The 24650-nt window shown below is 36.1% G+C and overlaps 1 protein-coding gene across 12 annotated transcripts in view; it reads left to right on the top strand.

Annotated features, from left to right (window-relative positions):
* The window catches only part of PDLIM5 (PDZ and LIM domain 5), a 214535-nt gene that overhangs the window by 135889 nt on the left and 53996 nt on the right, over positions 1-24650 (top strand). Inside the window, exons 1-2 of one of the 12 annotated variants that reach the window (XM_067736936.1) lie at positions 16204-16451; positions 17182-17313. The exons of the other annotated variants lie outside the window; for them this stretch is intronic. Coding sequence (XP_067593037.1) covers positions 16219-16451; positions 17182-17313 — 365 coding nt within the window. The 5' untranslated portion in view covers positions 16204-16218. Of the gene's footprint in view, positions 1-16203; positions 16452-17181; positions 17314-24650 lie in introns of those variants that run through there. 12 annotated transcript variants of the gene reach the window in all.

Below are 24650 nucleotides of genomic sequence, written 5' to 3'. Positions count from 1 at the left end.
GTGCTTCCGGAGCCTGTGCTCCGCAATGGGAGAGGCCACAACAGTGAGAGGCCTGCGTACTGCCAAAAAAAAAAAAAAAAGGAAAAAAACTCTTCCAGAAAATTGCAGAGAAAGGAACACTCCCAAACTCATTCTTTGAGGCCACCAACACCCTGATACCAAAACCAGACAAAGATACTACAAAAAAAGAAAATTACAGACCAATATCACTGATGAACATAGATGCAAAAGTCCTCAACAAAATACTAGCAAACAGAATCCAACAACACAATAAAAGGATCATACACCATGATCCAGTGGGATTTATCCCAGGGATGCAAGGATTCTTCAATATTCACAAATCATTCAATGTGATACACCATATTAACAAATTGAAGAATGAAAACCATATGATCATCTCAATAGATGCAGAACAAGCTTTTGACAAAATTCAACACCCATTTATGATAAAAACTCTCCAGAAAGTGGGCATAGAGGGAACCTACCTCAACATGATAAAGGCCATATATGACAAACCCACAGCAAACATCGTTCTCAATGGGGAAAAACTGAAAGCATTTCCTCTAAGATCAAGAACGAGACTAGGATATCCACTCTCACCACTATTATTCAACATAGTTTTGGAAGTCCTAGCCACGGCAATCAGAGAAGTAAAAGAAATAAAAGGAATACACACTGGAAAAGAAGAAGTAAAACTGTCACTGTGTGCCAATGACATGATACTATACATAGAGAATCCTAAAAATGCCACCAGAAAACTACTAGAGCTAATCAATGAATTTGGTAAAGTTGCAGGATACTAAATTAATGCACAGTAATGTCTTTCATTCCTATACACTAATGATGAAAAATCTGAAAGAAAAATTATGGAAACACTCCCATATACTATTGCAACAAAAAGAATAAAAGACCTAGGAATAAACCTACCTAGGGAGACAAAAGACCTGTATGCAGAAAACAATAAGACACTGATGAAAGAAATTAAAGATGATACAAACAGATGGAGAGATATACCATGTTCTTGGATTGGAAGAATCAATATTGTGAAAATGACTGTACTATCCAAAGCAATCTACTGATTCAATGTAATCCCTATCAAATTACCAATGGCATTTTTTACAGAACTAGAACAAATCATCTTAAAACTTGTATGGAGACACAAAAGACCCCGAATAGCCAAAGCAGTCTTGAGGGAAAAAAACGGAGCTGGAGGAATCAGACTCCCTGACTTCAGACTATACTACAAAGCTATAGTAATCAAGAAAATATGGTACTGGCACAAAAACAGAAACACAGATCAATGGAACAAGATAGAAAGCCCAGAGATAATCCCATGCACCTATGGTCAACTAATCTATGACAAAGGAGGCAGGGATATACCATGGAGAAAAGACAGTCTCTTCAATAAGTGGTGCTGGGAAAACTGGACAGCTACATGTAAAAATGAAATTAGAACACTCCCTAACACCATACACAACTCAAAATGGATTCGAGACCTAAATGTAAGACCAGACACTATAAAACTCTTAGAGGAAAACATAGGAAGAACACTCTTTGACATAAATCACAGCAAGATCTTTTTTGATCCACCTCCTAGAGTAATGGAAATAAAACCAAAAATAAATGGGACCTAATGAAACTTCAAAGCTTTTGCACAGCAAAGGAAACAATAAACAAGACAAAAAGACAGCCCTCAGAATGGGAGAAAATATTTGCAAATGAATCAACGGACAGAAGATTAATCTCCAAAATATATAAACAGCTCATGCAGCTCAATATTAAAAAAACAAACAACCCAATGCAAAATGGGCAGAAGACCTAAATAGACATTTCTCCAAAGAAGACATACAGATGGCCAAGAAGCACATGAAAAGTGTCCAACATCACTAATTCTTAGAGAAATGCAAATCAAAACTACAATGAGGTATCACCTCTCACCAGTTAGAATGGGCATCATCAGAAAATCTACAAACAATAAATGCTGGAGAGGGTGTGGAGAAAAGGGAACCCTCTTGCACTGTTGGTCGGAATGTAAATTGATACAGCCACTTTGGAGAACAGTATGGAGGTTCCTTAAAAAATTGAAAATAGAATTACCATATGATCCAGCAATCCCACTACCCAGAGAAAACCATAATTCAAAAAGACACATGCACCCCAATGTTCATTGCAGCACTATTTACAATAGCCAGGTCATGGAAGCAAGCTAAACGCCCATCGCCAGGCTAATGGATAAAGAAGGTGTGGTACATATATACAATGGAATATTACTCAGCCATAAAAAGGAACGAAATTGAGTCATTTGTAGAGACGTGGATGGATCTAGAGACTGTCATACAGAGTGAAGTAAGTCAGAAAGAGAAAAACAAATATATTAACGCATGTATGTGGAACCTAGAAAAATGGTGCAGATGAAGTGGTTTGCAGGGCAGAAGTTGAGACACAGATGTAGAGAACAAACGTATGGACACCAAGGAGGGAAAACTGCAGTGGAGTGGGGATGGTGGTGTGCTGTATTGGGCGATTGGGATTGACACGTATACACTGATGTGTATAAAACTGATGACTAGGGCTTCCCTGGTGGTGCAGTGGTTGAGAGTCCGCCTGCTGCTGCAGGGAATACGGGTTCGTGTCCCAGTCCGGGAAGATCCCACATGCTGCGGCGCGGCTGGGCCCATGAGCCATGCATGGTGGCTGAGCCTGCGTGTCTGGAACCTGTGCTCTGCAATGGGAGAGGCCACAACAGTGAGAGGCCCGCGTACCACACACACACACAAAAAAACCTGATGACTATTAAGAACCTGCAGTATAGAAAAACAAACAAACAAATAATACTAAACTTTCTTTGGGTTATTTCTATGGAAATATGTTAATATAAATGTTTCAGACATTACACCAAATTTCTAAAAATCTTAAGAAAAAAAAGAAACAGCTGCCATATTATTAGTTAGATATTAGTACTGAAAGCTGATAGTAATATGTGGCCTACCAGTATAGAGAATTATGGGATGCCATAGAAAATTTCATTTAAAAATAAGTCTTTTAAAAGCATATATACCTAAAATATATCATTATGCCAAGCACCATACAATTTATTTTAAGTTAAAGTGTGATTTTCTTGAGCTCACTATTTTCTCAGTTTCTATTTTCTATAGTACAATATTTATCTAATAGGCAGTTTCAAATTTTTTATGCTTGTATAGGCTTATATAAATATATAAAGCAGCATTTTAGTTTAGCAAAAAGATGCCTAAAATTATCATGATCAAAACATACTTTTATTAGTCTTTCTTTTCTCTCGTTCAAGGAATGGTGGGTTCTGATTTTTCACATATTATGATTAAGAATTATAATGTATGATGTGCTTTCCCAGTTTTCAAAGACTTAAAATATAATCCTCAAGGGAGGAGTGACTGCCTCTCCCTTTAGTTGGAAAACAGTACAAACTCCAGTCACAAGTTACATTACCCAAAACTGAAGCAGTTATAGAAAAAAAACTATCCTCTTCTAGGCTGTCCACTGGCACTAACTAATGTCCACGCGATTTGCAGCTGAAGGCCATCGGTACAGATGTTAAGTTGCTTCTTGAACAGAATCTTATTGCCTTTGTACATTCATTGAAAGTTTAGAAAGCAGAACCTACGTAAGTGCTTCCAAACACTCTTTTTACAGCAAGGTTTTAAACATTTTAGCTTGTTCACAGATATTCACAGGATCCATATAAAATAGATGAATGAAGAAACACAGTTTGCTGACCTGCCATGTCTTCATTATTGCTGTTTCACAAATATACTGGACTCGTGTTGCCTATCCTTATTAGGACACATGTCATTTGAGTAAATTACCTAAAGCTCTCCTCTGTAAGCTATGCAGAGAAATCAGGAATCATTCCCTAGGCTCATATTCTCACATATCTTCATGAGGTAGGAATTAACAGTCAGATTTGCCCCCCAACACAGAATACCAAGGCTTTCACAGCATAGTCTAATTTTAAAAAGTAAAAATAAAACATTTACAGCTAGATAGAATCACTTAGCCTATATTATCACATGCATTCCTGCAAAGTATTTCACCAACCTGGAAAAAAGACCACAGGTTCAAAAACATGGGTATATAACCAAACAATAATTATTGTCTGTTGCAAAATATGGTATTTGTAATTTATCTCCTTTCATTTTCTACTGTTGGATTACACTGTCCTAGGCTAATACTGGTTTGGTAACTATAATGTAAAGGTCGCCATCTATTGAACATTAGTAATTACTACACTTGAATTTCTTGTGGGAAAAGTACTTACAAAATGATTGAAGCGAGAAACATAGTTCCTATCTACTCTGTATTTTCACACACAAATTGTTTAATTCTCTGTTTAATTATGGAATTACTTGGGTACTTTTCCCAAATTAAACTGGGAAGACTAGCATTTATGAAGGTTTTTTCATAAAAATCAATATTCATAATAAGCAAAAATTGACTTTCATAGTCCAGAATATGCACTGAGTTCTTTGGAAGTTTTATCAGGCCAGCAGTGCTTCTCTTATGATGCTGTTTGAATAAATTCTTTTCTCTTCACCTTTAGAGAGGTACATTTAACAACAAAATTACTTTATTGAATTAAACCAGAAAAAAGGAACTTATTTTCTTAACTAATACTCAATATTGCAGATACCTCCTGCAGCTTACTTTTTTAATTCAAAAGAAATTACAGCTTAAAATGATTAACTAGGGGTAATGATAATAGACAGTCTTCCCCATGGTGGAAGGCTTAATTTTCTATCTTTTCCCACTATTCAGTTTTACGTATTTCAGTCATGTTGAAAATTTCAGAAGCCCCAGTTTTTCTACCTTTATGTGAAGGTGTGTTTATTATGATGGTATGATTTTATAAAAGAAAATTGAAATAGTATATTACATAGTGTAGCATAAAGCATATGACAGGTATGGACATCTAGACGTCCTAATTTTCTTCTTAGTCAAGTTAAAGAACTCTATTTTCAAATTACGTTAATCTTAAAAGCGGTCTCAATTGTCCATGTTTTCTCTTTTGTATTTCTCTATTTTTATATCTATTAACAGTTGTACATTGAGTGCTGCTTCTTTGTCCAACATAGATATAGGCGTTCATCTCCCAGGTTCACCTAATCAATTACTTCTGAAGAGTCTGTATTCATTTCTTTGAACAGAAGAATATGTTAAAGCTAGGATAACACCTCATCAGTTTTTGAGTTAGTGGTACCTATGTACTTTATCTTTTCACATACTTTATCCCAATATGCTCATAAATATCCTTGTAATTCGTGGATAGGAAAAATATTTGAGGATAAATTTCTGAAAGATTCTAATGGCTTCAGGCAGTTGTATATCACTGTTTAGATAATGGGTGAACATGAGGTTTTAATACAAAGAAGTGAAACTTTTAAACAAACTTGGTGTACTCAGACCTATCCTTTGCTTACAGAAATGGAATCAAATATCTCTTGTTAAAATCAGCAAATCTCTTAGCAGTGATACTAGCAGGGATACTGAAGCAGTACCACATGCATGTTAAGAAAATATACACATAACAGTCATTTAAGTGTAAAAGATAAAAACAACCTGGCAACGTTAATTAAAGAGATAAAAAAAGTTTTAAAAAAAAGGTATGTCAAGGATTATTAAAATAATAAATGCTGGTTGTTGAAAGATCTTAACAAGCAAACAAAAGTCACTCAAACCCAGAGATAAATACTGAAGAAGTTTAGGTTTATTTACCTTCTGGAGGAAATTGAAGCCCCAGGTAGAAAGTTGTTCTTAATGAGCTCCCTGGAGTCTCTTTTTCTCAATGATTTAGAGCGTAAGTATTTAGAGAACTTACAGATGAGATTTGTGAAGTAACACAATTTTTCTTTTTTTAAGTCTGGAGAATGGGTAAGTAGAAGACTGGGAACAGGAAATATAGTGCTGATTTTCAAAAAGAAAAAAGGTCAGCTTCTAAACTATAAACTAGTTTGAACTTGAGGTCACCTGAAAAAAAGTCTAGAAGGCATTCTTAAAAGCCAGCTAGTGAGCACTGAGAAAATGAGGGCAGGATTGCCAAGACCGAGAATTAAGTTCTCAAGAAACAAATCACCCAACTAACACATTTTGGATAGATTGGAGGAAATGTTAATTTTAACAGATTATCAAAGAAAAACTTTTCAGATCCCATTTAATTTAATAATAAAATGAGGCTAATGATTATCAAGTTTTTAGATTCATAACAGATTGAAGGAGTTTAACCAAAGGCTGTTGTTTAAAGATGAATCAGCGCCTTGGATGAGGACCTCTATGGCTTACTGCCTAAATTTGTGGGTGACATGAAGCAGGGAGGTATATCATTCATGTTTCATAACCAGATCCTCCTTCAAAAATATATTGGGCATGTAGGAAAATGGACCAAATCTAGTTTAAAATAAATGAAAGAAATTTCATATGGTGTCTGTGCAGTTTGGATCACATCATTTGCTCTTCTGGGACATATGCAGGGGTGGGGTTGGGATACGGTTAACAAAAACTAATACTTGAAAAACTAGGGGGTTTAGAAGAAAATGAACCCAATATGAGTTTGTCATGTCATATGGCCTCTAAAATTATAAGGCAAGTCATAGTTCTGTTCTGTGCTAGTAAACGTTAATGTGGCATATTGTGTTTTATCTGTGGCATTGACCTCTGACAATTATATAGATAATCCCAAGAAAATCAACTGTAACGTCATGGGACATTGAAGCTGTCTTTGGGTCAGAGGCAGTTATATGAGTGCCTGGTTTTCGCTGATAATATGAGCTAGTTCCTTGACCTGAATCCACAGCTGTGTCTTCTTCCACAAACATTCTCCCTCAGTCTCAGACCTCATAGATGGCAGTGGAGAGTGACAGGCAATTGAGTGAAGAAGTAGTCAGGGGGCAGATCACTTATTGCCTTGTAGGTCGTGTTAAGGGGTTTAGATTCTTACCTCAGTTAAATAGGAAGCCAGATATAGGATTTTAATCATGGAAGTAACATCTGATGTATGGTTTTAAAAGATCACTCTGAATACTATGGAAACTTGATTTTAAGGGAGAAATAATGAAAGCAGGAGGCTAGTTCTGTGTATTTTCTTATTTCAGGCAAGAGTTGGTAGTGGCTTAGGCCATGAAGTTCCTAATAGAGATGCAGAGAATTGGGCGGGTTTATATTTTAGAGGAAGAACTAACAGGAGTGTAGGAATCGTGGGTGGGGGAGATTGGTGATGGATAATGGAAAATTGCTGAGTCAGTGAGTTTGGTAAGAATTAATTCGGTTGGTAAGAGTCAGTGAAATTGATGAGTCACTTCAGTACAGTAAAAATGCTAAGGGCATCAAGAGGTAGAGGAGAGAGTGAGTTAGGAAAAAAGGGGCTTAAAATCCAGATTTTAGACATGTTATACTTGTTGATGAAGAAGCAGAGGTTTTGAATGTTGGAGTGTGTGGCTAGTGTATTCCAGGCCTAAGACTTAACTGTAGAGGGATTATCCTTGAAGTGAAGAAGTCAAAGAATTTAGCAATCGTGTCCTTCAGTGATTCAGCATGAGAACATTGAAGTCATCAAGAAAGATTGTTGGACTGGGGTAAAGAGGAAGACAGTGAGCCGGGGGCTCAAGCAAACGGTGGGCGAGGTCGAGACAAGGCAGTGACTGGGTGCAGAGTCAGTGGTGTCGTCTGGTGACACAGGCCTCCAAGGACTTGGCATTTTGCAGGATCAAAGATGATTGAGGGTGTCAGAAACAGTAATGAGAAGGACATCTATCTCCAGGTTTATAAACATATGCAGTGTGAAAGGAAAGGGACTTCTGTTTGAAGGAACTACAAGGAAGGTATAGAGTGGTGTAGAGGGTTTGTGAGGGCTGAGAGGGATGGAAAATGGATCAGATTAGGAGATACACAGAACAGTAAAGAAATGAGTTCAGGAGGTGATGGACGACTCAAGGGGTCTGTACTTCTGGTTGTGGCAGGTAGACAGGGATGGAAAGTATGATGGGACTGATCCTCGTGGTCTGTTAGAGGGAAGTGGACACCAGACTGTAAGCTTCATGAGAGGAGCTTCAGGTGGGCAATATGCCTGGCGTAAAGTGGGACTTCAAATATTTTGTTGTTGAATGAATGAGTGGACGCAATGAGTGACTGAATGGGAGAGCTCAGCACGTGTGATCCAGAACATTTAGCCAGAGAGCATGTGGCCCTTGACTTTTGTTGTCTAACGTTGGAAGGACATTCTCGCTGCGCATGGGGTGCTGTGGCAGCTTTCTCAAGACACGTGGCTTCTCCAAGGACTCACAATGGTGGCTGTTGAACACTAGGCATTCAGACAGATTTATTTATATTTTCAAATTGGTAACAGATTGACTGAACACTGTTGAATAATACATCCTTTTAATCTGAATTTGGAGAAATACTTTTATCATATATTAATTCTTTTTGTAATGTTAAGATTACATTACTACTAGCAAATGGCAGATTTTTGCCCCATAGAAGAAGCTATTCCTAACTAGTAGAAATCACTGAAATCACTAATAGGAATGATCCAGTGATGAAACTGATGATGCACAGCGAGAGGAGCTAAGGTTAGTGGTAAGGACGCTGCTGTTACTGAGGGACTCATACTTTTATCAGGGGATTGTTACAAGTGATTTTTAAGTTGGTGTTACACCTTAAAATCATTATAGTTTATTGGTATTTTTTATAGACATAGTATAAATATATGCTCATTCTTTACCTATCTTATCTTTAGACCCCATACTACATTTTCTCTGAAGAGATCAAGGAATAGTATAGATAACTAAAGAGTTCACATCATATTAAGACTGGACATTTAATAACGTAAGATCCATTACGGGAAGGCAAGAGCAGAGAAATGCGTGAAGGCTAAGGCGGAGTTTGAAAGGCGCTGAAGAAAATGGGATATAACGACAAAGAGCAAATTCTTTCCGCCTAACAAATAAGTTCCAGTTCCTTCAGGATCTCCCTTTAGCTTTCCCTCTTTTCTTTGCATCGGTAAATTAGAAAGCTCCAAGAGAAGTTTCTCTGAGCCAGTCCTTTTCTTTTGCTCTCACAAAAAATAAACCTCATTTTATTTATTGAGGTGATATTACTATTTACTTCATAATCTTCTTTTAACCTCTGACACTTAGTCCCCTCGTCCCCTCCATGTGCAAATCAAGGAGGCGCCCTCTTGCTGATTTTTATATTCTCTTCAAGATGCCATTTATAATACGTGTAGAATTAGCAGGCTCAAATAATGTTTTTAGGCTACTAAAGAAACAAAGGCTGTCGGAGTTAATTAGTAAATTTAGCTTGTGATTAAGAGCATCAGAAATTTCCCACTGAGGTTTAGTTTTTTTAATTTTCCAAAGGGGAGATTGTAGTTACAAGTGAACACACTCGCCATATTTATTGTCAGGAAGCCAGTGGAAGATACCCATTTTCCCTGACGGCAAGCAGTTTCCTTGGCTAAAATAAATAGCTTTGCTATACCAGTGAACCCCAAAAGCACAAAATACAACCACGATCCTGGTATATCCCACTTTCTGCTTAGCAGTATTATTCCGTGAATGTTTGCTTTGTGGAAGAGTGAAAATACCAACAACAACCTGTTGTCATTTTCCTCCTTTACCTGCTATAAAATACATATTTTAAGATATCTGAATTTCTCTTATTGAAAACCTGCCATGTAGGGATGCAATAAGTCCCTTTCTTTGATTATTTTGTGACATTGCTGTGGAAAGTGACAAAGCACTGAAATTTGTAGCTGGAGACTTGAAGTTTTCATAGTGCAAAGGAAAGTTTCTGCATTCTTTCTCAAGCTTAGCCCTTGGGAAGAATTTATCCTTACGTAGGTTGGATGTCATTCCATCAAAATATGGATGAGCCAAATTAACATTTTGAAATTCTATTACTGATGCTGCGTTTTACCATCCTGCCACCAGGAATAGCCAGTGAAATAGTACTAGAAATAGGCAAGTGTAGAGATAGGGTCAGAGCACAGAAGACGGAAGAAGAGAAGGCGTTGTCAGTTGGGTCCTATGTTGAGACTAAGTGAAATGAGGAATGAACCCCAGAAGACGAAACAGTATGTTTCCACCTGTGTGAGGTATCTACAGTGGTCAGATTCATAGAAACAGAAAGCAGAATGGTGGTTACCAGGAGCTGGGGGAAGGAGGGAAGGGGAGTTGTTATTTAATGGGTATAGAGTTTCAGATTTGCAAGATGAAAAAGTTCTGGAGATCTGTTTCACAACAGTGACTATACTTAACACTACTGAACTGTACCTTTAAAATTGGTGAAGATGGTAAGTTTTTTTAAATTGAATTATAGTTGATTTACAATGTTGTATTCAAGTTTCAGGTGTACAACAAAGTGATTCAGTTGTACATATTCTTTTTCAGATTGTTTTTCGTTATAGCTAAGATGATAAATTTTATGTTGTGTTTTTTACCACAATAAAAAGAAAATGAAGAATGCAAATTGTCAATTGAATTTAGCCCCAGAGAGGTCACTTGTGACCTCAGCAAGGATATGGCTCTCTAGGGGTTGGGGAGTGAGCCCCAGTGAGGCAGTGGAAGAGGGGCAGGCAGGTGAGGAAATGGAGACTACGTGAGTAAATGGTTATTTCACAGAGTTTGAATGTTAAGGTGAGTTGGAAAATAGAAGCTGAAGGTACTTTTGTTGTTGTTGTTGTTTTAAGAGCATTTTTGAATGGGGATGCTTTCTATAAAGCCTGCAGTGGGGAACTGGAAAAAGTGAGAGAAACAGAGATTGATTAATTGAGGCCCCTGAGAAAAAGGGAGGAGCTAGAGTCCACAGCATAAGGATGTTGCTCTTTGACGGTTGTCAGGACTGGTGGATAGAGAGTTTCTCACGCTGGTCCTGCAGGATGGTCAGGTTGGTAAGTTAATAAGGTGGGCAGCCTCACGCCTGCTTTGCCTGGGCAGATAGCTAACATGGGTCCCCGATTTCCCCACGGAAAAGCGTACAAAGACTCAGTGCGGAGATTATGCCAAGAAAGGCACAACTGCAGAGAGAGATAATGCACAGATAGCTTTTTGTTCATTTTTCCTAAGAAAAGCAGGCCAAAAGGCTGCAAGCCCAACTCTCCCGATATATCTGGGAAGTCTTCATACCTCTCTCTGGTGAGAAATGGAAACTCAAGTAATAGACAAAGCAGAAAGTCTGGCTGCTGTAGAGGTGCTATTAATCAGAGCTTCTTCCAACCCTAAAAAGAATAAATATTAAGGAATGACAATGAGAATAGATATTGATGTCTGTTCCATATTAAATGAGGTAATTTTAGATTTTCTTAAGTCTAGTATTGGCTAAGCAAAGGAATAGGTAATCAGTGTGTGTGTAACACATGGGAAACCTCCCAAGTGCATTTGTTTGGAAACTTGGAGATCTGGCTTTCAAAGGTATCTCATGAATTATATGAACTTTATTCTCAAGTGGCATTCACTTTTCCAATCCACCTAGTTTGTGGAGGTGTTGGAAAACTCAAATTCTCCAATTCACTCTTTTTTCTTACCTGTCCTCATTATATATTATTATATAGGTATTGATAATTCTTTATAACTGTATTTTCTTTTTTCCAAGATACTGATACTTCTTTATATTTTAAAGGACATTTTAAAAGGTATTTTTGGAGTTCTAGTCACTTCTTTGAGGTTGATCTCATATCAATTCTTAAGCAGTAATACCTGTTTCACCTGAATTGGGAAGCAGTCTCTAGAAGGTACAAATATGTTCTGAGAAATACGTGTGTATCGTGAGTGAGTCTGTATTTGAAAACAGTAAGTTTCTTTCATGCATTTATTCAGCAAATACTTGTTGTTTACTGTGTGGTAAGCACTTTGTTATACCAGTGAACATAACTGTCCCTGACCTCGGGGGCTTCTACTCTAGCGAGGGAGTCCAGATTCAAACAAATAAGCACACAAATTGTATAATTGTAATAATAACAAATTCTGTGAAGAAAAAGTACAGGGTAGTATGAAAGTGTATGACGTGGGCAACCTTAAGGTGGGGAATCAGGGAAGCCTCCCTGAGGAGGTGATATTTAAGCTGAGGCCAGAAGGATACTTAAGAATTAGCATAGTAAAGGTGTGGCAGAGAGGTGGGTGTAGAAAGTGAGAATAGACTCCACAGAGGCCTTGAGGTGAGAAGAAGTTTGGCCTGTTTAAGAAGAGATGGAAGACCAGTTGGACTGGAGCAAGCCAAAGAGAAAGCTCCATAAGAAAGGCTGGCGAGTAGGGAGCCCAGGATCACAGCTGTCCTTAGAGCAGTGCTGGAAGTATCTAAGAACCAGACAGGATCAGATTTGTGTGTTAAAAGTTCACTCTGGTAGCTGTATGGAAACATTATTCTGTATGACAGGAGGCAGCAAACTTTTCCTGTAAAAAAGCCAGATAGTAAATATAATAAATTTTGTGGGTCATGTGGTCTGTTGGAACTACCCAACTCTCCATGTTTTATGAAAGTAGCCGAGACATATGTAAGTGAACAAACCTGGCTCTGTTCTATAAAATTTATTTATGGATGCTGAAATTTCAATTTAATACAGATTTTTATGTGTCGTGAAATATTCTTTTTATTTCTTTAAAACCACTTAAGGAACTTCCCTGGTGGCGCAGTGGTTAAGAATCTGCCTGCCAATGCAGGGGACACGGGTTAGATCCCTGGTCTGGGGAGATCCCACATGCCGCGGAGCAACTAAGCCCGTGCGCCACAACTACTGAGCCTGCGCTCTAGAGCCCACATGCCACAACTGCTGAAGCCCACGAGCCACAACTACTGAAGCCCACGTGCCTAGAGCCCGTGCTCCTCAACAAGAGAAGCCACCACAGTGAGAAGCCCGCACACCGCAACAAAGAGTAGCTCCCGCTCTCCACAACTAGAGAAAGCCCACGCACAGCAACAAAGACCCAATGCAGCCAAAAATAAAAAATAAATTAAATTAATTAATTAAAAAAAAAACACTTAAAAATATGAAAGCCATTCTTAGTTCCCAGGCCATACACAGATAGGAAGCAGGCTGACCTGAGAGCCACAGTTTGCTGACCCCTGTTATAGTACTTATATTTCTTATTTGTTTAACTTTTTTTACTCTGCCTCTTAAATGATGTTTTACTTCTACCTTGACATTTTTCTTAAGTTGTCTACATGTTTTTCAACACTCTGGTAAAGGTATGACCAACGCTAAATAAAAAATGGGAATATAACCCCTTCTTTTCTATTTCTTTATCTTAGTGTTACATTTTCCATTTGAAAATGACATGACTGACCCATTCTATTTTTTTATCCACAGGCTTTTTAAAAAATAATGGGTAATTTTGTGTTTTTCCTGTTTATTTTTTTCTTCCAAAAGTGTTATACTTGGTGCTTTCTTCGTTCAGACCTAACGCTGAATTTTTCATCTTTTCTTTACCTGGTAATAGTTCTAAAATTTAATTCTGGCATTCAAAACAAAAACTGGTAGAGACATCAGAAGAACAAAGTGAATAATATTCAAACAACACAATTGCATGTAAACATTTGTTGTGTGACTAGATAAAATACTTACATCAAGATAAACAATATCCATATAATATCAGATCTGCAAATACATCATTCTGACTTGAGGGGAATTCCTAGTTGCTTCTGTGTATTGCACTATTCAGCCCCACAAGATGCTGGAAAGCATAACGTAGTGGAAATTGTACAGATAGACTTGCTTTAAATTCCATCTGAGTCTTACTAGGTATATGATATTGGGCAATGTAATTAATTTCTTGGAGCCTAAGTTTCCCTGAAGCATGCAAAATACATAGTCAGTGATGGAAATTCCCATCCACCTTTCTTCCCCTGTAAGCATGATCTTTCATCACAAGAAAGTCGCCATGTTAAAAAATTAGGGGGAAAAACAGCCCATATTTGGTGATGGTGAGGGTGTTTGGTATTAGTTTTAATCTTATGCAGATATGAAGTTAAAAAAGAATCTAGCAATGTACTAGATTTTTGTACATTGTACAATGAACCAATGTACTTTTAAGGTAGTATACATGATAAATGTCTATACTTTTCATTAATATTTCCTCTGCCTTTATTTTACTTCTGAAAACTCAGGTTTGACAGTTCTCTGGAAGATCTACCTGAGAGTGGACCTCACCCACCTGCAACTCCTCAGGTTTTACATGTTGGTAGCCAAGTAGCCACACTTTCTAAAGTAACTACGTATCCTAGGTAGAGTTTTTTCCTCTTGGTATGTCTAAATTTTAATGCTGGTGGTGAAATTAAAATACTAAAACTGTTTGACTAAAAAGGAAAAAGGGATCATAGATTACAGAACTGACATCACTAATATATAGACAAAGCTTGGCCTCAGCTTTGGAACACTGCTTTACACCGCTTTTACATTTTTAATTTTTTGTTTAGATTCTAAGTTTTAGTGTCAGGAAATCTGTGCCTTTTGTTTATTCACTGTGATTTGGAAAGTCAGCTTCCTTAAGTTTGACATAAGTCTGCTTTACTGAATTAGAGCATTCCCCTCTAAAAAAAGAGTGATAGAGATTATGTGTTCCAGTTGCCCAGATATTCTAAAGGTATTCTGGTTAATTCTTCTTGTGAGATTTTTCTGGACTCTGCTGATACTGAGTCTTTTTATATTATTATTTGTGATACAATATGATAAAAGAAATTCATTAGTTTCCTTTTCTTTTTACAGAAGAAGGATAATTTAGCTGATTTATTTTTTTAGCTGACTTTTTTATAGACTTCAGTTTCTCGTTATTATTCACCATTACTTCCCTCAAATAGTAGCCATTGCCTCAAAGATGCAGAGTAATTGAGAAACTCAAAGTTGTGTCACTGATAACTTTATTCTTCCACTTGGCATGACACTCATATTCCCCTGCTCTGCCACTGATAACATCTTTCTTTTCTCTTTCTCAGCCCCCATTCTTTATCTTCTAGCCATTCACAACAGTTAAAACATAGCCATAGAGTTCAGTTAAATTATAGACTTAACAAAAAATTATACTTAATTCTGTGTGTGTGTGTATATATATAATATATATTATATATGTAATATATATATTATATATATATATTTAATGGCTTGCCACTGTTTTTTAAATTTGTCTTCTAATGGTTTGTAAAATTGTAGCCAGTGGAACTAGGAATAATGGATTATCAGATTTTTCTGACAGGGAGAAGAGACTTATGTCAACCCTCACAGTTTTAGACATCTGAGCTCTCATTAGCCTGGGTTGAGTTTGGTACATAATTACTTTGTTTTGGAGGTGGCCATTGTCACCAAATTTTGGAAAAGGTGATCGTAGTGTAGTGAGGATGTTCATTAAGAAGTTGCACTCATAAATGAAGGAGACACAGATTTCACCCCATGCATTTTAGACTTTCTTTTTACTTAATAAAAAAGAAATTCTCAAATTCCAATTTGATAACCGGACTTGAAAATCATTACAGTCCTAATGATGGAGTGTTAAGTCCTGTCTAGGTGTATGACCTTTTCTAAAAGACCAAAGGAAACTAATTATTATTTTAAGTAATAAGAATTCTGAAGATAAAATTTCATACCAGCATTTTTGAATCTTTACCGGGCTAACTGAAAATAGAAATGCAGCGTGTCCGCAGAGAAGGTGATCTTTTAGTCATATTCACTGTAATTACTGTTTATTTTACAAAGGTGCTTGCCATCCCCAAATAGTTTTACTCTCAGTATTTTAAAGTTATTTCTTGTCCATATTAATACATATTGCTGCTTTTGAATAGGCAGCTGGTTGTACCTGCTTCTCTTGAAAACACAAGTCTCATTAAAATGTGAGGCTCTGGGTGTATATCATCTCTAAGGTAAAACTCTTTATGTAGAGACTTTTTTGAAAAAATTAACATAACCTTCCTCCTTTCTCTGCTTACGGAAATTCACACTTCATGTTTGGATTTAGTTTCTACTTAGTGGTTGACAAATCAGTCTTCAAATGTGTGTTGTTATACTGATTTCATTATAAATAGGATTAGAGACAGTGAACTTAAAAACATTCAAAGAAAGTTTGTATGTTCAGAACATCAGTTTTACGGAGGATTATGTATCAGATTTGAATTTCTGAAAGAAATCCTAGCAACAGTAAATAAAGGACCCAAGCTCCTTTTACACTTGTGACATGTCACACCTTTATAAAATCTAAATATTAATATAGCATGGCTGCTATCTTATCTTTATTATGCTACCTCTTCTCACTTTCCTTTTTGTTCTTCTCCTCTGTTTTTCTTTCTCTACTGATCAATTTAAGCAGCTCCACAAGAAATGTGGCGACAAGTTCTTTGGAAGGGTCTCGAAACTTGCCTACCTTGTCTTCTCCTGCTAGATATAGTGCTGCCGTTCTGAGCAGCGCAGCCGCTACTGTGTCTGCTGTTCTTGCTGCAAAAACCAGGTAGAACTACGTGTACAATGTGCGTCTCATGTGAACCCAGCACTTTTCACTGTCTTACAACTCACCTCCGAGAAAACTTACCCATTTGAAATAGTCACAGCCCTATTGTGAGATCTTAATTGTATTGGGGACATTTTTTCTAGGTTGCGGATATATCCCACAGTGTTTATTACTGATTTTTCTTTAAATTATCCTTTTATCTCTTTTCATTACCACCATTTATCTATGATATTTCTCAGTTGTGTGGATTGTTGCATTTTGTGTGCCTTATTATCATTTTTAATCTTTATATCTGAAACAGAACCAATTATAAATAGGTATTTTAAGTTTCTGTTGGTTTTACCTTCTCCTACTAACTGGTTATGTTTGAGGTTGATCTAAAGCCTAACTATTATAATATCCCTTTCTCCTATAAAAATAGTAAAAACCTTTTTATTGTTGTGGGGTTTTGTTTTTACATAAGTTATAGTAGTCTTCATAGCTTTAAATGCTTTCCAAAAGATTGCCTTGATCAGTTTTGGTGAAAATTTAATCAATTCTGTATTAATGAGTAGAATAACATAATAGACTTTTCTCTTCGTCCTCTTTCCACTTCTTTGTTCTCTCTGTCTCTGTCCCTATCTCTCTCTTTCTCTGGAAATGTTTCAAATCATAAACTGTAAAAACTACATACTTTCTGCACTTGGTAGTGTGATTTTTCAACTTAAAACTCTTTCTGAATGCTCACCAGGCTCTCCAGTCCTGAAAAATATCACTCACTCCTGGATGCACTTTGCATCAGCCCTGTTTCCAAGCCTTTAGCTTTTTCATATCTCCAGCCCTCGAGGAAATCAACTGACTCTGTCCATGTTAAGAAAACCAGGTACTGGGAGAGCGGATGTTAACAAGGGGTGGTTTGCTGTGGAAGGTACTGCTTTCTCTAACGCTGAAGTGTCATATTAACAGCCCAGATGAGAAAATCCTAGAGCTCATTTGTGTCCAGTTTTAAATTAACTGTAATTTCAATGCAGTGGTAATGCACAAGCATGTTATTTTGTATGATTATTAACTTGCCTTTTAATCCTTTGTGACATCTTTTATTAGCACATTTGATATTTGGTATGAAATTACGAGTAATAGTACAAGTATTTAACTTAGAGTAGAACCCTGTTTTTAATTGCATGGATGTTGCTATATGAGAAGAGTTAAATGTTTAATAAAACATACCTTTATACCTTTTGAAAAAATGAAAAAGAATAATAAAATAATTGGTTTTGATTGGCTACTATCTTATAGCTCGTAGATATGAAGGTTTTATGTGGGCAAACAACTTAATTTTCTCCATATCTGGGAAATACTGAAACACAAAAATGAATTTTTCTCCTAAACTTAACAATTATGCTAAAATTATTAGGTATAACATAAAAATAAAAATATCTTAAGTATTTACTAAAGGTATGATCTTAATGAAATGACTATATTATTTCTGACAGAACATAAAATTAATGACAGAGGGTACAACTATGACTATAATTCGTAAAAGCATGATATGACACAGGCTGCCTGTTGATCATGTGTTTGTGTCCTACCCACTGTTATGGATATTCTCATTATACTTAATTACTAGCATACCTCGGAGATATTATGGGTTTGGTTCCAAACCATTGCAATAAGGTAAATAATGCAATAAAGTGAGTCACAAATTTTTTGGTTTCCCAGTACATTTATATAAAAGTTATGTTCACACTATATTGTATTCTGTTAAGTGTGCAATAGCATTATGTCTAAAGTTAATGTATATATCTTAATTTAAAAATACTTTATTGCTTAAAAATGCTAACCATCATCTGAGCCTTCAGTGAGTCATAATCTTTTTGCAGTAGTAACATGAAAGATCACTGATCACCAATCACCATTAACAAATGTAATAATAATGAAAAAGTTTGAAATATTGTAAGGATTACCAAATTATGGCATAGAGACACTAAGTTAGCAGCAAATGCTTTTGGAAAAATGATGCCAATAGACTTGCTTGTTGCAGGGTTGCCACAAACCTTCAAGTTGTTAAAAAAAAAACAATGCAATGTGTGCAAAGCACAGTAAAGTGCAATAAAATGAGGTGTCCCTGTATAATTCTAGATTACTTTTAAGGGAGATTAAAACAGGGGGACAAACAGCAAAATGTACAAGAGGTCATTGTACATTTTGCTCCAAGAAAAAATATACCCGAAATTATTTTATACTTGTGGAATTGTGATTGTTAAATGAGCAGAAATATTACATTGTCAGGGCTAAGTCTGTACAAAGACAGGTTACTAACTACCCTTGGAATAAAAGGTTCCTTTGAGAACCTAATGGAATGCTCTAAGCATTGATTGACATCAAATGGAGATGGGATGGGGAAAGATGCTGATTATGAGAAAATACTCCCTTTCTCCATTAGTACCATGCTCTTTCAGCTTTTAGCTTTATATTCCAGTAAGTTATTTTGTTCTCCCTGTTTTAACAGAAAAAGAACAACATAAAAATCCTGGCATACCTTGTTTGATTGGAGAATTTTAATGTTTTTCATTTATCATCGTAAAACTGAGGACAGTTTTATAACTTTTTTGTATGTAGTTGTTACGTGTAAGGCAATCTGTAAGCAGGAAAATTTACTCTAAAAGAAATGAATCCTAGATAGTTTTTCCTTCAAGTCAGGTGTCTTATTGTTTAAATAAACTTTTTGTTTTTGAAAAAAAGGTATGCCTGAACTTATGGACTAACTGAATATTTATCCATGCACCCACTTCTAGAGGAAGTGTTAGTAGTCATTTACATTACTTTTTATTAACAGCAATAGGCACAAACTAAATATGTTTCGATATTTGGGAAAGGAAAATGGTTCTCAACAAGGTAAGCTAGTTGGCATTCTGCAAAGCTGGAGTGCAGGGTTTCCTGAGGAGACCTTGCCACTTCAGTGAGAGGAGTACCAAAAGAGCAGTTGGGTTAATGTCAGAGGTATTTTATCTCTGATGTTTGCTTTTGTATAACAGTAATCTTTAAAATTATAATAAAGTGTAGTATAATACCAGAATTGTGCCTTTCTATTATAGAATATTTAACATGTTGAATTTTGATACAAAACGTCTAACTTAAAGAATTTTGCTTAGGAAAATACAAAAAATTTTCTTGTAAATAGGATTCTGGAACAAAGGAGACTCATGACTGCTCTATACATCTAGGTCCTTTCATAGAGTTCTGACAGGAGAATTCTATTGAAATTAAAAGTTGTTTATAATTATGACCTTCCAAAAATACTCCTTTTCTACTACTTCAGAATCTATGTATATCAATTTTTGTAAAACTTTAGCTAAAAGCTGTGTAGTTTAAACACTGATAATTAAACTTGCAATGTACAGCTGGCTTTTTAAAAAACATTTAAATGTGTAATTAGAATAAAAGTTACCTCCAGATTATTCTTTGAACAGATTTTCCTTTGAAAATAGACTTGAACTTTCCAACTGTTGCCAATCTGCAGCTGAAATTGATTTGTTGTAATAGTTAAACAAATGTGGGAAAAGAATGTAAACTCAAGATAAATCAGGTTGCTGACACTGAAAGTTGACTTCTCTTCGTTTTTCTTTTGTCCTCATTAGCTCAGTTTTGAAAAGAAACCTTTGCTCTGTCAGTATGTTTTTCTCCATTTTCAGTTTTTTTAATATGAAACAGAATCTTTAGTATTCTTGAGATGGAAGTCATATTAATTTAACATTTTATTTCAGTGCTTGTTTATTTGGCAGACTAGTGAAAATAACCATATTTGATTGTTAGCTTCTGTGGTATTAGCCAACAGTATTTACGGATTTGCTCTGATTTCCTCACTAGAATCTTTCAGAAAGCATTTTAATTTTGTTTAGAATTTAGGTATACCTTAAACAATTTAAATTTAGAAAAAATATATGTGAGTCATTACTTCAGAAATAAGATACCAATCTAAGTATTCATGACATATCATATTAATAAATTAGTCATCAATTTGAAATATTTTGCTGTTAGTGATTACTGGTAACATTTTCTTCCCAAATATAAAATTACATAGCCAGTGGCTTTACTAATTTTTTAATCTTTAGTGTACGATACCTAATGTTTATGTATTTTCTTTAAATAGTAGCTAACAGTTAAAAATTAGAAAAAAAGACATGGGATTTTTAGAGACCTATACATCATATATTCCAATATGTGATTGTCTAGATAAAACCTAATATCTTCCCATTACTACATTAAATATTTTAAGTTGATAGAGCTCTGTTTCCCCAGAGATTAACTTTACTGACCAATCCTGAATATAAATGTAAATGGAAGAACGTTCTTGCTTATAACTTAGATTTTTATAAATTCTTTATAATCTGCACACTCTTTGTGTCTAAAGAGTACTGTTTAAGATGTAAACATCTTAGGCCTTTTGGGAGAGAATATATACAAGACTATGTACAAAGGATACAATAAAAAAATGAAAACTTTTTTTGCTTATGAATTACAGTCCATGGGAATTTTAAGAAATATTGTGTTATTTAAAATTGAGGAAGCAGGATTGTACCTGGTCTCAAAATCCTGGACCAGAACTATCTACAAACTACATTTAGAAGCAGAATTATTAGTACAGATGGAGGATGTTTATTTGATGAATGTATTTATTCCTGGATATCCTAGCTAGATATTACAAGATAATAGCATATACTCTGCTCAGCACTGTGCTCAATACCTTACATGTGTTACATGTATTATCTCTACTGCCATACAGTAGGTCCTAGTTGTTTATTTTATATGTAGTAGTGTGTATCTGTTAATCCCAAACTCCTAATTTATCCCCCCGCCCTTTTCCCCTTTGTTAACCATAAGTTTGTTTTCTATGTCTGTGTAGTCTATTTCTGTTTTGTAAATAAATTCATTTGCATCTTTTTTTTAGATTCCACACGAGTGATAGCATATGATATTTGCCCCTCTCTGTCTGACTTACTTCACTCAGTATGATAATCTCTAGGTCCATTTTTGTTGCTGCAAATGGCATTTTTTTCATTCTTTTAAAATTTTTATTTTATATTGGAGTACAGTTGATTAACAATGTGGTAGTTTCAGGTGTACAGCAAAGTGATTCAGTTATACAAATACATGTAGCTATTCTTTTTCAAATTCTTTTCCCATTTAGGTTATTACAGAGTATTGAGCACCATTCCCTGTGCTATGCAGTAGGTCCTTGTTGGTTATCTGTTTTTAAATATAGCAGTGTGTACATGTCAATCCCAAACTCCCAGTCTATCCCTCCCCCCACACACATCCCCCATCGTAACTATAAGTTCGTTCTCTAAGTCAGTGAGTCTGTTTCTGTTTTGTAAATAAGTTCATTTGCATCTTTTTTTTAGATTGCACATATAAGTGTTATCATATATTTGTATTTCTTTGTCTGACTTACTTCACTTAGCATGATAATCTCCAGGTACATCCATGTTGCCGCAAATGGCAGTATTTCATTCTTTTTATGGCTGAGTAATATTCCAATGTGTGTGTGTATGTATGTATACGCCACCTATTTTATCTATTCATCTGTCGATGGACACGTAGGTGTCTTCTATGTCTTGGCAATTGTAAATAGTCCTGCTATGAACATTGGGGTGCACGTATCTTTAGAGTTTTCGTCTTTTCCAGATACATGCCCAGGAGTGGGATTGCTGGGTCATATGGTAACTGTTTGTAGGAGCCTCCATACTGTTCTCCGTAGTGGCTGCTCCAATTTACCCTCCTACCAACAGTGCAGGAGTGTTCCTAAAAGTATGTTAACCTCATTTTACAAATGAGGAAATTTACCAAGTTTAAGTAACATATCAAGGTCACAATAAATGCACCAACCTCAAATAGTTTATAATGTAGTAGAGGAGCCAAGATACATAAAGAAGTTACTATTAATTAAGAAAAACTGTAGCTATTACAAATTGAAGTGTAGCTTTATGCCATGCAGCTGATATCTGCCATGCATTGAAGCAAGGGGTGTCTTTACTTCTAGGAGATTGAGTGATTAAATAAAATATGTTAATTGCTTAGCGTAGTGCACAATGCATGATGGGTATTATTGTGCTACTACTCCTATTGCTAAGTATGGATAAGGTTTGGACAGGTGCAGAGGGAGAGTGGAGGAGCACCTTCCATGTAGAGCCTGGCAAAGATGTAGAGCTGTGGACAGAAAGGAGCTATGGCAAGAATATAGTTTGTGTAGCAGAGTGGTAGGAGATATGACTGAACAGATAGATTGTAGCTCTATCTTAGAAGGCTTCAAATGTCAGGCCGACGTGTAACTTAGTCCTCTACTCTCTAAATGGTTGGATCTGGTCTACAGCACCTCCATCTTTTGTGAAGTGCCTTCTGGAAACAAACCTCTCATGGAAAGTGTTTCCTTTGGATGATTTTTCATATTAGGAAATACTTCCTTTTATTGAACCTAGTCTATCTCACCATAGATTTGACTCAACATTCAGCAAACAGAGAGAGCATAGCCATATAGAGTGAATCCACATGTCAGATATTTGAGCATTAGTCTTATGCTTCTTCTGAGTTTCTTTCATACCATGGGCCAGTTAACCAGTTCCCTCAACCTGACTTCACTAGGCTTGGCATTGATTTCCTGTCATCCTGGTCACTTTCTTCTAAGTGAGTTGGCAACTCTCCTGTAATTAAATTTTAACGATTTCAGGTTATTACACATTAAATGATGATTTGGGTTTTATTATTATTTTCAGAGTCTGTGTTTCATCTGTAAATTCCAGTATTGCTTGGTCATGAATTCTCTTTTCAGAATTGTGGCTATATGGATTATTAGTTGTTTTTATTTTTCAAATCCTCATGAGTAATTAACCCTAGAATTAAAATGGTCTATACTTCTCTGTTACTTTCAAAAATAATTTGTTTGTAATGTGTAAAAATATTGAAAATAAGTCTTTATTATTTGAATACATTAATTATCTTTTTCATATGTTAAGCTCATATTCTGTGTCCTAGAGTATGGTTAAGTACTTTGTACATAAATATCTTAATTAAGTCCCCGGAATTCTTATGAGCAAAGCATTATCCCCATTTAAAGTTTAGGTAACTGAGGCTTAGAGAAGTAAAATAACCTGTCCCTCACAAATCTTTTATAAGGACTGACCTATAACATTTAAACCCTGTTTCTATTAATATTATTTAGTGTGTCATCTTTACTGAGAATTGTGTTCAGCACTACCAATAAGTAAACCATCTTTCACTTTTTATTTATGATAAAAATTATTAAAGTGCTTATTTTTTTCATAGTATAGTATGTTTTAACATCAAGCAGATGTGAGTTTTTCATTAAACTGATTAGAAATGTTGGGAGAAGGTGATGGCTCTACTGCACTTGAATTTGAGGGGACAGTAATAGGGAACAGTATTTCAAGAAAGTTAAAATAGCTCTAATATAATTTTTCAAAACTATTTAGTGTCAGAGGTGCCCAGAACCCACCCCAAGGTGTGATGACTCACTAGAGGACTTGACAGAACTCAGTCCATCGTAGTGCTCCTGACAGAGAGTTACTACACTGAAAGAGAACAAAGCAGAATCAGCAAGGAGAAAGGTGCATAGGACCAAGTCCAGAAGAAAGGAGGCTCAGGTGTCCAAAAGTCCTGTCCCAGTGAGGTCATACAGGATGTGTGGATTCCTAGAGCAGTGAGTTATGAGAAGACGTGCAAAGTGTTCTCTACCAGAGAGGCTCTTCAGAAACTAAGTACCTAAGACATATTTAATTGGGGCTTGTCATGTAGGCACGCTGTGCCTTGTTCATACCCAAACTCCAGACTCTCCAAAGGAAAGCAGGGGTTTATCATAAACCACATTGTTGGTATAGTTTAGGCACAATGAGCCACTGTTTATGTGTGTGTGTGTATATATATATATATATATATATATATATATTTTTTTTTTTTTTTGCGGTACGCGGGCCTCTCACTGTTGTGGCCTCTCCCGTTGCGGAGCACAGGCTCCGGACGTGCAGCCTCAGCGGCCATGGCTCACGGGCCCAGCCACTCCGCGGCATGTGGGATCTTCCTGGACCGGGGCACGAACTGGCGTCCACTGCATCGGCAGGCGGACTGTCAACCACTGCGCCACCAGGGAAGCCCGCCACTGTTTATCTTTCGGAGAAACTTTTATATGACCATAGGGAACTGTTTACC

Source organism: Pseudorca crassidens, chromosome 4 (assembly GCF_039906515.1).
Source record: "Pseudorca crassidens isolate mPseCra1 chromosome 4, mPseCra1.hap1, whole genome shotgun sequence".
NCBI lineage: Eukaryota > Metazoa > Chordata > Mammalia > Artiodactyla > Delphinidae > Pseudorca > Pseudorca crassidens.
The sequence above is the reverse complement of the archived record's forward strand: the minus strand, read 5'-3'. Positions and strand labels throughout refer to the sequence as shown.